Source organism: Mycteria americana, chromosome 6 (genome assembly GCF_035582795.1).
Source record: "Mycteria americana isolate JAX WOST 10 ecotype Jacksonville Zoo and Gardens chromosome 6, USCA_MyAme_1.0, whole genome shotgun sequence".
NCBI classification, from domain to species: domain Eukaryota; kingdom Metazoa; phylum Chordata; class Aves; order Ciconiiformes; family Ciconiidae; genus Mycteria; species Mycteria americana.
In genome coordinates, this window is record NC_134370.1 from 53,567,585 (window position 1) to 53,579,766 (window position 12,182).

At 43.6% G+C, this 12,182-nt stretch overlaps 1 protein-coding gene across 5 annotated transcripts in view; it reads right to left on the reverse strand.

The window, feature by feature from the left end:
• Nucleotides 1–5,895, reverse strand: part of TJP1 (tight junction protein 1) — a 75,686-nt gene extending 69,791 nt beyond the window's left edge. For all 5 annotated transcript variants that reach the window (XM_075505844.1, XM_075505843.1, XM_075505842.1 and 2 more), the window contains exon 1: nt 5,442–5,895. In XM_075505844.1, coding sequence (XP_075361959.1) covers nt 5,442–5,474 — 33 coding nt within the window. In that variant the 5' untranslated portion in view covers nt 5,475–5,895. The remainder of the gene's footprint in view (nt 1–5,441) is intronic.
• Nucleotides 5,896–12,182: the final 6,287 nt, after the last annotated feature.

The window sequence follows — 12,182 nt, forward strand, 5'->3', positions numbered from 1 at the left end:
CAGGACTTGTGGCTTAAGGAGTTATCTAAGGATATACCACAGCAGGAAAGTCCCGTGGGTAACCAAGCAGACACCATTGTCCCTGGACAAGTCACTACACCCATGGCCTCAGCAGTGCTTGTTACTCTGCAGGATCCAAGGGACCCACACGGGACCTTACAGCATTCAGATGAACGTGTTCCTCCATTTTCTCAGATCCTTCACTGAAGCACATCACAGCCCCTTGAAACAAGGGCACCCCTACTATTTATGAGCGTAGAGCGCATATTTGAATAATCTGTCCCTAAAATAGCATAATTATAAGACAAGACAATGTTTTCATTTCAGGACTTTTTGGACTCAGCATAAATACACTGCACAGAATCACTGAATTCATTTTAAGACTTCCCTACGGCTGTTTGCTTAATCAGTACATTCAGTGAAGAAGTCATTAGCAATATATTTGCCTGAGAAAACACTGAGCATAGTTTCATATTAATTTTTGTTGCATTTATACTATGATAACCAGGAAAAATTTGGGGGATATAAATGACCGATGTCTTAACCAGAGGGTAGTTTGCTGTAGAGATTACATAACTTCAGATGTCCCACAAACTTAACAATAAGCATTTGCTTTAAATACTATCCCTTAACTCAAACAGACACTTAGAATTTGACACAGTGTTAATAAACCAAACATTGGGACTATTAATTTTGACATAGACACATATATAGCTCTACTCTCCCCCCCACACTGTGACTGTAATCTGATTGCCCCCTCAATAGACACAAGACATCACCTTTCCTCTAGTTACAGAGGACAGGAGAAAAAACAGAAGAGAGGATCCTATGTCAGACTGCAAGCTTATTGGCATGGCCTGTAACAAAACGGGTGAACAGTTGGGTCCTTGGTCAGAACTTCACCAACTTTGATACAAAGTTTTTGGATGAGTGCTTTGACCCAAGATAGACAATACTTTTGCATAGCATTTCAAGTAATAAAACCAAAGTATTTAGCACAATTCATAGCTTGAATAGTTCACTAGTCACAGTTCTGTTTTCAACTCAGTATCTTACGTAGAGGACTTATCAGGCATTTTCATGAGTCAAACCAAATGGTCATTCTCATACCAAAAAGTTTTGACCACAATGGTACATTGTAGTGTCAACGCAGACATATACTCAAGCTTAATGACCACTCTTGACTTCAAGCACCAATTCAAAATACCATGATTTGAACTTTTTTTTGCATAGACAGAAGCCCAATATCTATTCTCATAGTACATAAGTAGTAGTACAATGTGCACATTAAAATACCTATGACATACAATAACCCATTTCTAGATGTTTTCCTTGAAACAAAGATTAGCTAGCTGGTCACTGATAAGGTCTTGCTGATTTTCCACTCTATAAAGGTGGAACCAGATTCCAGGCACAGTCAGATTTCAAGCTCTGTTTACATTACAGTAATCTTTGTGCTGCATGTTGAACCAGAAGCAAACTCCAGAATATACTTCATAATGACCTACAGAGTGTGGAGCTCATGGCTCTTCTCACATTACAACAAAATTCATACTGAAAAATGCACCTAAACTATCATTTGGTAGCTGAAGCTGCCTATAGTCATAAATGTAACAGCTGAAGAATTTAAGAAAATCCAAACCCAAAATATTAAGTTATATAGATAATTTCTTCTTTGAAAACAAAACATTAAAACAAGTATTTCCTAAGGTCCAAATACAACTTATGGGAACACTATCAAAATTAAATACAGTCATTTTACAGGATCTTTTTTCCCCAAGTAGAAGGTAGGTTCTGATGTTAAACCAAATCCTCAGCTTATTTCCATACTTGGTGTTACTTCTTCCACATCCATTTTCTACGTATTTATTTCTTCTTTGTTGTTATAGTTGAAGAACCTCACCAACAACCTGATAACTGATCTAACATTATAGTGTTCATATAGACTTAAATGGGAAGAACAAAATACTGTTCCAAACTTAGCTATCTCATAGATTACAACACATTAAAAAACACTTTAGAAGTTTGTGCATATATCCTCTACAAGAAACAAATACACTGGCATCTCCAAGTAGGATTTAGGGTAGAACGCTAACCCACATTTATGAAAACTATACGTCATTCACTCTAGCAGAGGAAACCAAAGAGTCCTTGCAGTCAGCAAGTCTTGCACTGTTAAAGTGATCAAGTTCTCAACTTCTGATTGAAGTGGTAAACAATAGATACATGCCTGGAGCTAGAAAGACAGAACAACCAAAATCCAATTAATTACAGGACTGAGGTGAAAGACTGGGAAAATTCTTTATGCATGTATTTAAAACTAGAAGGAAGTCTCAAGAACTCAGGTTCGGCGTTCAAAAAGGCTCAAGGATTCAAGAAGTCCTGTCCCCAATTTACTACTTAAAAGCATTTGTATTTTTTTTTTAACCAACATGGACTATATTTGAACCCTCAGCTTAAAGGTGGAAAGCTTTACATCTCATTGCTAATACCCTGACACAGTCATTCCCACAGCATGCATTAGTATTGTTCAAAAAGACATCAGAAGAGATTAGGCCTCTTACATTTTGCAATCACAGGCACCACTAGATTAGACTACAAGCAAGACTCCATTTCTCTCACCGTTTTCTATTGTATACAACCAACAGCTACAGCAAGCATTTAAAACCTTAATAAACACACATTATTTTACAGCATAGCAGGGAAAAGTTAAGTAACCAAAACTGAAGGGCAGTGGAAGGTAGCATAAAGACTGTTGATAATAGGGCATAACACAATCAATCATACCAGCCAAGATTCCCACACATACAAGAATTATCCAGCTAATTAAAAAAAAAATTTTTTTTTTTTAGTTCTCTTCTGGTCAAGTTTGCCAAGCCAAATGTGGACATGGACACAAGGCCCACAAGGCTAAAAAGTATGTTAAATAACTAGTAAGAGAAAACCATTCACAGAGGGTTTTTTAATGCATTACAACCCCAAAAATGAGAAACCGGATACTATGTCCGAAGGGGTCACTGAAGGAAACAAGATCTGCAACTTGAACACAGAAGTCCTCCAATATGCTAGTATTTCTAAAATATTTATAATCCCCGTATCTACAACTATTGAAACTATACAAAGAGCAGCCCAGGAACTAATGGCTGAAGCAGAAATAACACTACCCATCTACTGAAAGCATTTCTGTTTTGACAAGGAAATTCATATGAACTGTATGCATAAGACTCTAGTCTCTAAAGACATTTCTGTGATCAAGATCAAAAAGCTAAGAAATAACTTTGATAAAGGCTACTACAAAAGACTATAAGAATTTACACTGAAAAATGTTACAGAACTTATAAAATCTACTTTTTTCCCCAAGAAAGAGATATACTCTTTCAAATACAAGATTTTTATAAAATCTGAAAGTATACCAGTGAAGAGTTAAACCCAAGGGAGACTATATTTTGCAGCATTCTTAAATAAACATACTTTTCAGTATAATTGGTTTGCCTAATACTGTATACATCCTCGAAGGGCCAATTTGATATGACCATGGTCTGGAAGAAGTTTCAAATAACTGCTATGGTAAGATACAACTTTCAATTTTACACCAACCTACAGTCAGAATAGATAATACTTCTGTATTAAAAAAAAAAAATTAAGACACTGCATGCATGTGTGGAAGGTCATATTTTTCCACGGCCTCACAAAATAGCTATCTTTTAAGAGAGTATTTTGAACTGGAAGTGGGAACCTTGCACCCTCATTTTATACAAGAGAAAATCTGCAAAATTTAAGCTGATACAATTTCTCACAATTCCTTATGTAGCAGAATTCTAACACAACACTATTCTTTTTAGCAGCAACGACAACATTTATCTTCAAGTCCTGTTTGTTGTTAATATAAGTGTATTTGAATAGGAGAAAAAAGTATCTGTCTCTGTAGCTAGGTGATACCACCAGCTTGAAATATCACCCAAAATAAATTACTTCTCCAATTGTATTCATTTATTGTTGAAATATGTGCACGTATATGTTAAAGTGTAATAAAAGATCTCTGAAAGCATACTTAGAAAGGGGCATGCAACTCAGTAGGTCAACACTGGCATTTAAGTTTTTTAAATCACACTCTGGAAGCTGAAGTCGCCTTGACTACACCTTGAAAGTAAAATTCAGACTTTGGAGTTGATAAAATCGCCACAGCTAAAAATATCTTACAACTAGTAAGTTTACCAGTAACATAGTATTTCTAGTCTGAAGTTTTTCAGTAGTAACGCAGTAAGGTGTGTATTTCACTTCAGCCTGCAGAGTATCACTTCTGAGTAAGTGCATACCAGTAAGTAACATCAGACCGAAACCACATAGTTTCACTCAAGAGCAAACACCACTAAGCCGAGCTCCAGCAACACCGACTAACACACGATGAGAACTTGTCACGCTGAAAGCCAGGGCAGCTATTCAAGAGTCACAGCGAAAAATTAGTTCGAAATCTAAATTCAAACTAGTTTCAAAGCAAACCTTTAATTTTACACGAAGGAAAAATAACCTGTTGAGCATTCCTAACTCCACCTCTTTCCCTCGGGGAGGTTCAGCATTACTCACCGCCACGGCAGTGCTACGGGAGGTCAGAGTACACACCCCACAACGTGCACCTGCACCACAAACACCTACGGATCAGGTGGAGGACCGGCACAAGTTTCTGAAGGATTACTGCCGCCCCAAATCTGTTTGCCGTATGTCAGCAACAATCATTCCCGACTGATTCAGCGGCTACAGAAAAATCCTGCAGTACTGGACTCTCCCGGTTAAACCTTTCCTAACTGCTATCCGACTCTTCAGCCTGGAACAAAAGGGCACGGCCTGCCCCAGCGCGCAGGCAGCGCACGCCCACACGCCTCTGCCCCGCAGCCGGCGAGACCGCGCTCCGGCCGCCACCGGGGGCTTCTCCCGGACGGGGTGGGCCACCCCCGCCCAGGCAGGGCCCCGCTCGTGGGAGCGCGCCCAGGGTCGGCGCGGACCCGTCCCGCCACCGGGGCCCGGCGCCCGCGGCGCTCCCCGCCCGCCCGCCAGCTGGGCGCCGCCGCACGTCCAACAGGTAGGCGGGCGGGGAGCGCCGCAGGAGGCGGCCGGCGGGGCAGCGACCCCAGACCTAGGGGGCTGCGGGCCACCTGCGCGCTCGCTCGGCGCGGCCGGCAGGCGGGAGGTTCGCCGGGCGCCCAGGGGAGGCGGGTGGGAGGCCCCAGCCCACCTCGCCTACCCCCTCAGGCCGAGCGGCCCCCGAGCTGCCCGCGCCCCCGGAGCGGGCGAGGGAAGCCGCGACCGCCGGGGCACGGGCTCGACGGGGCACAGGCTCCCCAGCGCAGCAAGCGGCTGCAAGGCGGCGCCGCCACAACCGCGCTGGGGGGACGGTAGGGATTAGAGCGGGGAGGGAGTGCCGCCGCCCCGGGGCTGAGCCTTACCTTAGTGGAAGCTGCCGCGGCCCTGGCAGACATTTTGTTTCCTTCTCTCCCCCAGAGTAAGGCGAGTGCGTGCGCGCCTGCAACTACTCAGGCTGGGGGAGAGAAACTGCCCGCCGCCGCCCGCGCCTCACGCAGCTGCCCGAATAAACATCTACAGGGCGCGGGGGGAGGAGGAGGAGGAGAAGGGCGGCGAGGAAGGGGCGGGGACGGGGGAGGAGGGAAGAAGAAAGAGGAAGAGGAGCGGACGCTCAAGTTTGATAAAAGTCCGGTCTCTCTCTGGCGGCCAGCGGCGCCTGGCACGCCGGAGCCCGCCGAGCCCGCGCGGTGTGCCGCTGCCGGGGCGCGGAGGGCGGGAGCGGCCCCGCTGCCCTCTGCCCGCCCGTCCCCTCAGCGGCCGCGCCGCGCGCCTCCCCCCAGCCCGGCCGCTGCCGCGTGCCGTTCCCCCCGCGCAGCCACTGACATGTCTGACTGCCGGCACGGCCCATCCCGCCCGCGGGGGGAGCGCCCCGCCCCGCCGCCCCCCCTCGCCCCGCCGCCGGGCCCGGGCCCCCCGAACGGCGCCGGAGCGGCGGCGGCGGGGCGGCAGCCCCCGGCCCCGCAGCCCCCGCCGGCCGCCCCGCGGCGCGGGGGCGCCCCCAGGCCTGGCCCGCCGCCGGGCTCCCCCCGCGCGATGGTCGGGGCGGCGGGTACCGGTGGCGGGGGCCGAGCGGCTGCTGGCCCACCGCAGCCTATGGGAGCGCGGGGGGCGGTTTGAAACGCAGGGAGCGGAGCGGGCCGGGGCCGCCACACGCCGGCAGCGCCGCCCGCACCGAGCGGCACCGCAGGGGCTGCGAGCGCCTCCGCTGCCGCGCGTAGAGGCGCATACCGATGGGAGGCGGCTGGCGCGGGGAACGCGGGGACCGTGCCGTCGTTCTTTGCAAGCGGCGGGGCGGCTCAGCCACGAACGGCCGAGCAGGGCTAGGATTCGCGCTCTCCTGTGCAAGCGCTTGGGGCGAATAAATTCTCGCACCCGGGTAACTGACTGCAGAACTGGGATGTCAATCAGTGAGGGCTCAAATCTGCTTTTGTGTTTGTCTATTGTTCGGAGGGGCGGGACATTAGTTTTCAAGTTCCTAATTGTACATTTTGTTCTTGAGATAAAAGCAATAAAGGCACAAAAAGAAAACAACTTGGGAGATTTGATTTGGTTTAAAGTGGTGACTACATAGCCTTAGCATTTCCTACAGCACCATGAACTGCTGCCTGTGGCTTTAAAAAATAAACTAACTTTTTCAAGTACTTCAGGCGACCGGTTTTTAGTGTCTTTTACAAAGTAAGTATTTATTTAAGCACTAAGAGAAACACTGTAAACATCTTCTTCCGTTTAGAAAAAGGCTTTTTAAAGATGTTACCTTACTTTTGGGAGGTGGGTGCCTAACCCATGCAGGATGAGGCTCTGTCTGAAAATGGAGCTGGAGTTGTGACTTGAGCACGCTCGCGCCTTACTGCAACGGGACGGCTCACGCCACAGAAAGCTGAGCGCATACTCCCAGGTTTTGTAGGACCAAGTCATAAGTTAATCAAACCAGATCCAAAAGAATCACCCACTAAAGTGCTTCGAACCTCAGTGAAAAGATGGTATGCTCTGTGTGTTAGCCACATCACTATGGTCCGTAGTTGATTATGTTGATTAATTCACTCTTTAAATACTAGACTACAGCAAAAAGTCTAATCAGATACATCAGCTTCCAGTTAAAGGAGAGTACGTGAGAAAAAAATCCCAGACCAAAACTGGAGTATTTTGTACTTGCTTTGCAAACATTTCACGAGACATAGATGACAGTAAAAGGCATGGTATCAGGGCCACAGCTTTCTTGCAGTTGTACTTTTTATGTGCTACCCGCTGCTTTCACGCTCTGTGCAATCTTCAGAAGTACTTAAATTCTTAAAAAGGGGCAATAATTCAATGATCCAAATCACTTCTCTACAAAGAAATGTCCTACCCAAAGCTACTGTATGAGTTTTACGTTTGTTCTCCTTTGAAAATAAACAAATTCATATTCCAGGAAATAGCTGAAGCAAATTCCCAAGGCAGCAGTCCGAAATCAGAGGGGACGGGCCAACTCTCCACCACGGCGCGGAGAATGCAGCACTGCAGGGCAGAGTAAGCCCACTGGGACCTTCTCCCTCGGAGCAAACGGTGCCAGCCCTCTCCCTAGTACATACTAGGACAGCCTCAAAGCTCCAGTCACCTCTAGCTTTCATCAGCACCATCCCCGACTTTCTGGCACCTGACTGCTTCCGAAGTACCCGAATACTGTGGCTTCACTCCGCTTTTCCCGCAGCAGTGCGGCGGCTCTGCTGAGCTCGGGAGGGGCGCGTCCCCAAGGGAGTTCTCCTACGTTGCAGCACGGCCTTCTGCCAAAGCTCTTTGCTGGCCCCTGCCATGAAAACACTACTGCAGATTTTTTATTTGTTAATTGCTAGACATAACTAAGCCTCAGATTTTTTTTTTAATCTATCTACACATGCAGAAGGCGGAATGTGACATTTTTTATGCCCGCATGCTTCGTTGCCAGAGTCTACAAATATTCACCAGAGCAGGCAGGAAGGAAAAGGCTGAGATCACAACAGGAAGGAGGGGGAAGATTTCAAGGTGTGGAGACACATGAAAAGAAACTCAGGGGAGGGTGACCTGATAAAGAGTAGGGTAAAATAATCCCTCCCTTTCATGTGCCCCATCTTGCATAAGAATAGTTCTGGGGAGGGTGGGCAAAGCCTGCAAGTTGGGGAGGAGGATAGGCTGGGAACAAAGATTAAAGACCATAAAACAAGGCATATGGCAGGGGAACGAAAGGGGACTGCAGGCACGCAAACACAGAGAGGTAGAGATGGATCCCTAAAACAAGGGAGAAGGACTAGGGGAAATAAAAGTAGTTATTCGGGTATTGGGAGAAAGATGGGGAACAAATAAAAAGGTGAAAGAAAAACACTAAGCAAAGAAAGTTCCAGCAAAGATGGAGGTGCCGGTTTTGTATCATCTTACACTGGATGAGAAAATGCCATCAATCCACACACTGAATTTGACAAGGAAGGAGACTATTTAACAAGGAAGGACGTCTATCTAGGGTTTTGAAACATCTGGCAGTGGATATAAAATGATCACAGATGATCTCTCGCCAGTCTGGGAGAGAATATACATAACTCTTTTGGCCCACAGAGACTACTGGGATTCGTTTCTTTCTTTCTTTCCTTCCTTCTTTTCTCTCAATCTCTTTTTCCTGTTTTTTTTCTTTGTTCCTTCCTTTCCTTCCCTCCTTCCCCATCTTCTTTCTCCTTCCTTCCAACAGTTGTTCAAAACTCCATCTCTGCTCTTGATATGAATTAGAGGAGCTAGAAATGCCATCTTATTCTATTAGCATTGGTAAAATGCATATTTTTGTTTGTAGATACGAATTATTTTAATGAATGTTTTTGCTCGTTTTTAAACAAAGCAATAGCAGGACCATGTTCCTGTCCTTTCAAATTCTTCCTTCAGGAGAACTTTTTCATCTCTTCATTAATAAATTGCTCACAAGCAAAGCTACCATCAACAGTACTGAAAATGCCAAATCAAGTGTTAGTCAAATGTTGGTCGAATCAACCTAAAATAATTATATTAAGTGAAAGAAAACTTGAATGATATTCCTATTTAACTTTTTTAAAAAAATTCTTAATAAAGTATTACAAAATTCATCTCTGAAATGAGCAAGTTATATTTTTTTAAGACTGTTGGGATTCCAGTGTATTCATGTATTCCCTTTAAAAAGGCTTTAAGGAAACAGCAAATGTCTACGTATATATATATATAGATAGATAGATAGATACACATACCGATACATAGTGAGAGATCTATACATGTCAGTGTTTATGCATAGATATGCCCTATATATATATAGAGTACATTCAGTCAGATACAGATATATACCAAGTCCCATCTGTTAGCTGAAGGATCAGAATTTTAAATCATATTCCTGGTACTGCCCTTTTAGGTCCTGAAAACAGGACGGCTTCCTCACCTTTAGAGAGAAAATTGTCTTAAAAGTCAACAGCTGAAGAAAAGCAAGTGCTTTACTCATCCTTTAAGTAACTGCTACTGGGAGATGTCTAAAAAAAGTACTATTACATTTTCTTGGTAGGAAACCTGAAAATAAAACTACTATTTAATCAGTATAGTTCAAACCATGACCCTAAATTGATTCAAAGGGCACAGAAGGACAATCAGATGTGTGAATCCTTCTATCTAACTGAAGGCATGTGTCTGTGTTACACTGCAAGAACAGGAAGTCTATTCTCTACTTTGTGTTGACTTAACTTTTTAAGAAATGTTTTGACCACTTAAAGACGGGGAAGAAGGAAACTGCAGAACCGCAGCCACTACAGAGACAACTTCCTGTGGGTTTTGTGGTGTGTGTGGCTCAGAAGGAGAACAATTCATGTAAGATCTTTCAGAGATATCAGATGGTTTTGCTGCTCTATGAGGCAGTCTTGCGGTCCTTAGCTATAAATATGCCTATACATTATCAATGATGACAAGCAGTTTAGTTGATATTGTATGCTCTGTATTTGTAATTGCCACCTCATTTCAGCATTTCAGGAACAAAGAAAAAAGGGGAAGAGAAAATCAGAATTCACCATGTAAACCACAAGAGAAGAAACTATCTGTTTCCGCCTCAAGAAATAAGAAAGTGGTTTAAAGAAAGCTGTAGGAAATCTATGTCCTTAAAATTACACAGAATTTCAGTGTCTTGCTGAATCAGGTCCCTAGGGAAAAGAATTAATGTAATAATGGTGTCTAGTAATGATTCTTATCTTCCTCCCACTTCCACGCAGTTAAAGCTTGCTTCCTATATCTACTTCCTCTTTAAAAGGCTGTGTGCTATTGCAGGTGCCTCTTCTAAAAACACTGCACATAATTGCTCAATATACAGTGAACAGAGTCTTCCAATAACTCATTGCCTCTCACATATTGGAACTGTTAGACAAAGACAAAATCCCAAACATCTGTACTTTACCTCTCATTAATAGGTTAAAGCATACACCTCAAGCACACACCAGAGGCTGGATATGTCCTGAATGCGAATAAACCCAACCTGTCTTGCCAGTCAGCCTGTCTTAAGCTCCTGCTGTTCTAAACTCATTGTTATTTCTTGTTTAACACCTTAAAAAAAAAGTATTAGGTTTAACACAGTGCCAGGTTTTTCTGTTCAGTCAGAATATCACTTCAATTTTTAAGCAAATGGCAAGTGTACAAATAGCATTAAAAGTAGGTTGCAGTGGCAAAGCAAGATTATTTTCAGCCTTCAAATACTTAAAGAATTTATCACTGTAGAGCTGAACAGTAGTCTCTTTAGTTATTATTTTGGGATATCCTTATCAAAAGAAACTCTTGTCTCCTTGCTTTGGACCAGGTCTTAGAGAATCTTTGTCACCTGTATAATTATGTGTAGTGACAAAATCTGAGACCACTGTTGAAGGAAATGTTATCTGTGAGTTTTAATCTTGGTTCATGATGGCAGAGCTAGTTTATTACAGAAATGTTATGGAAAACTATTCTACTTCCGATCTCAGACAGACATTTTGTGAATGGGACTGTGTATTTAAATGCACTGCAGCTGATCAAGGCTGATTTTACAAAATGCTTCACTATAAGTAGCCATTAGATGTCAAAATGTCAGATATTCTGAATTGTTCTATGTTCTCCAGGTTTACTGGGTAGAGAGGGGACAGTAAAAATAATCGAAGACAGCTGTGGAACTTAAGCAGTCATACATTCACTGCTGATGTGGTTCCAGTCCAATAGAGTTACACCACAGACAAGTACCACACGTGCTCCACTGATCTAGAATTCTTATTTTTCATATTTTGCTTTCAGAGAGCATGACTAGCAGTTTCTTCTTAAAAATGCTTGCCTAGACAACAAGCAACATGTACCAAAGATTAACCGCACAGGTAACTTCAATAAGTAAAAGTGAAGAACGAACGCACATCAGGAAACACAGCACACGCAGATCTTTGTTACTTGCAAACTGTAAGTATTTTGGAAAGGCAGCCCAGGGACAGCTTAATAAAATTGATTGATTTAACTACCTTGCTGGCAAACAACTCTGTATTCAAAACCAGAAATTTTCCAGGAACCCTTGCACAAGCTACACAGTGACAAAACTGTTTCAAACAGAAATCCCCATGTGTAAGGACAAATGAAGCTGGGGAGGAAAGGGGGTTGCAGAGGTGTGGTTTTCCAACCCAGATAGTTTTGAGATTACTTCTCCAGTTTCTTCAGTACAAATATCGCAGTTGTGATGAGTACCACAGGAAATTATCGTGACTCATTTCTGTTAATGAGAAGGGCACGCATATAGAACATTAAAATACATACTGAAAATTGTTATATTAAACACAAAAACATATACTGAAAATTGTTATACTGCTAACAGAAGTTTATAGATAATACTGCAAAAGTGTGAGCTCGTTTGCTTCTTAATTCTTCATATAAGAAAGACTTTACTGCATAATTGCAAAAATGTAGAAACTTAAATTACTGAAATTCATAAACGATAATCTATTTTTATTGCCACTCAGCTTTTGACTTTTAGAATCTCAAGATTTATTTTTATCGTCTAGCCTTTCTTACTACAACTGGTACAAGACTCCATCTATTCTTTTAAAATTCACATGCACAAGTCCATCAAGTCAAGGGACTAACGATGTACTTTAAAGAAG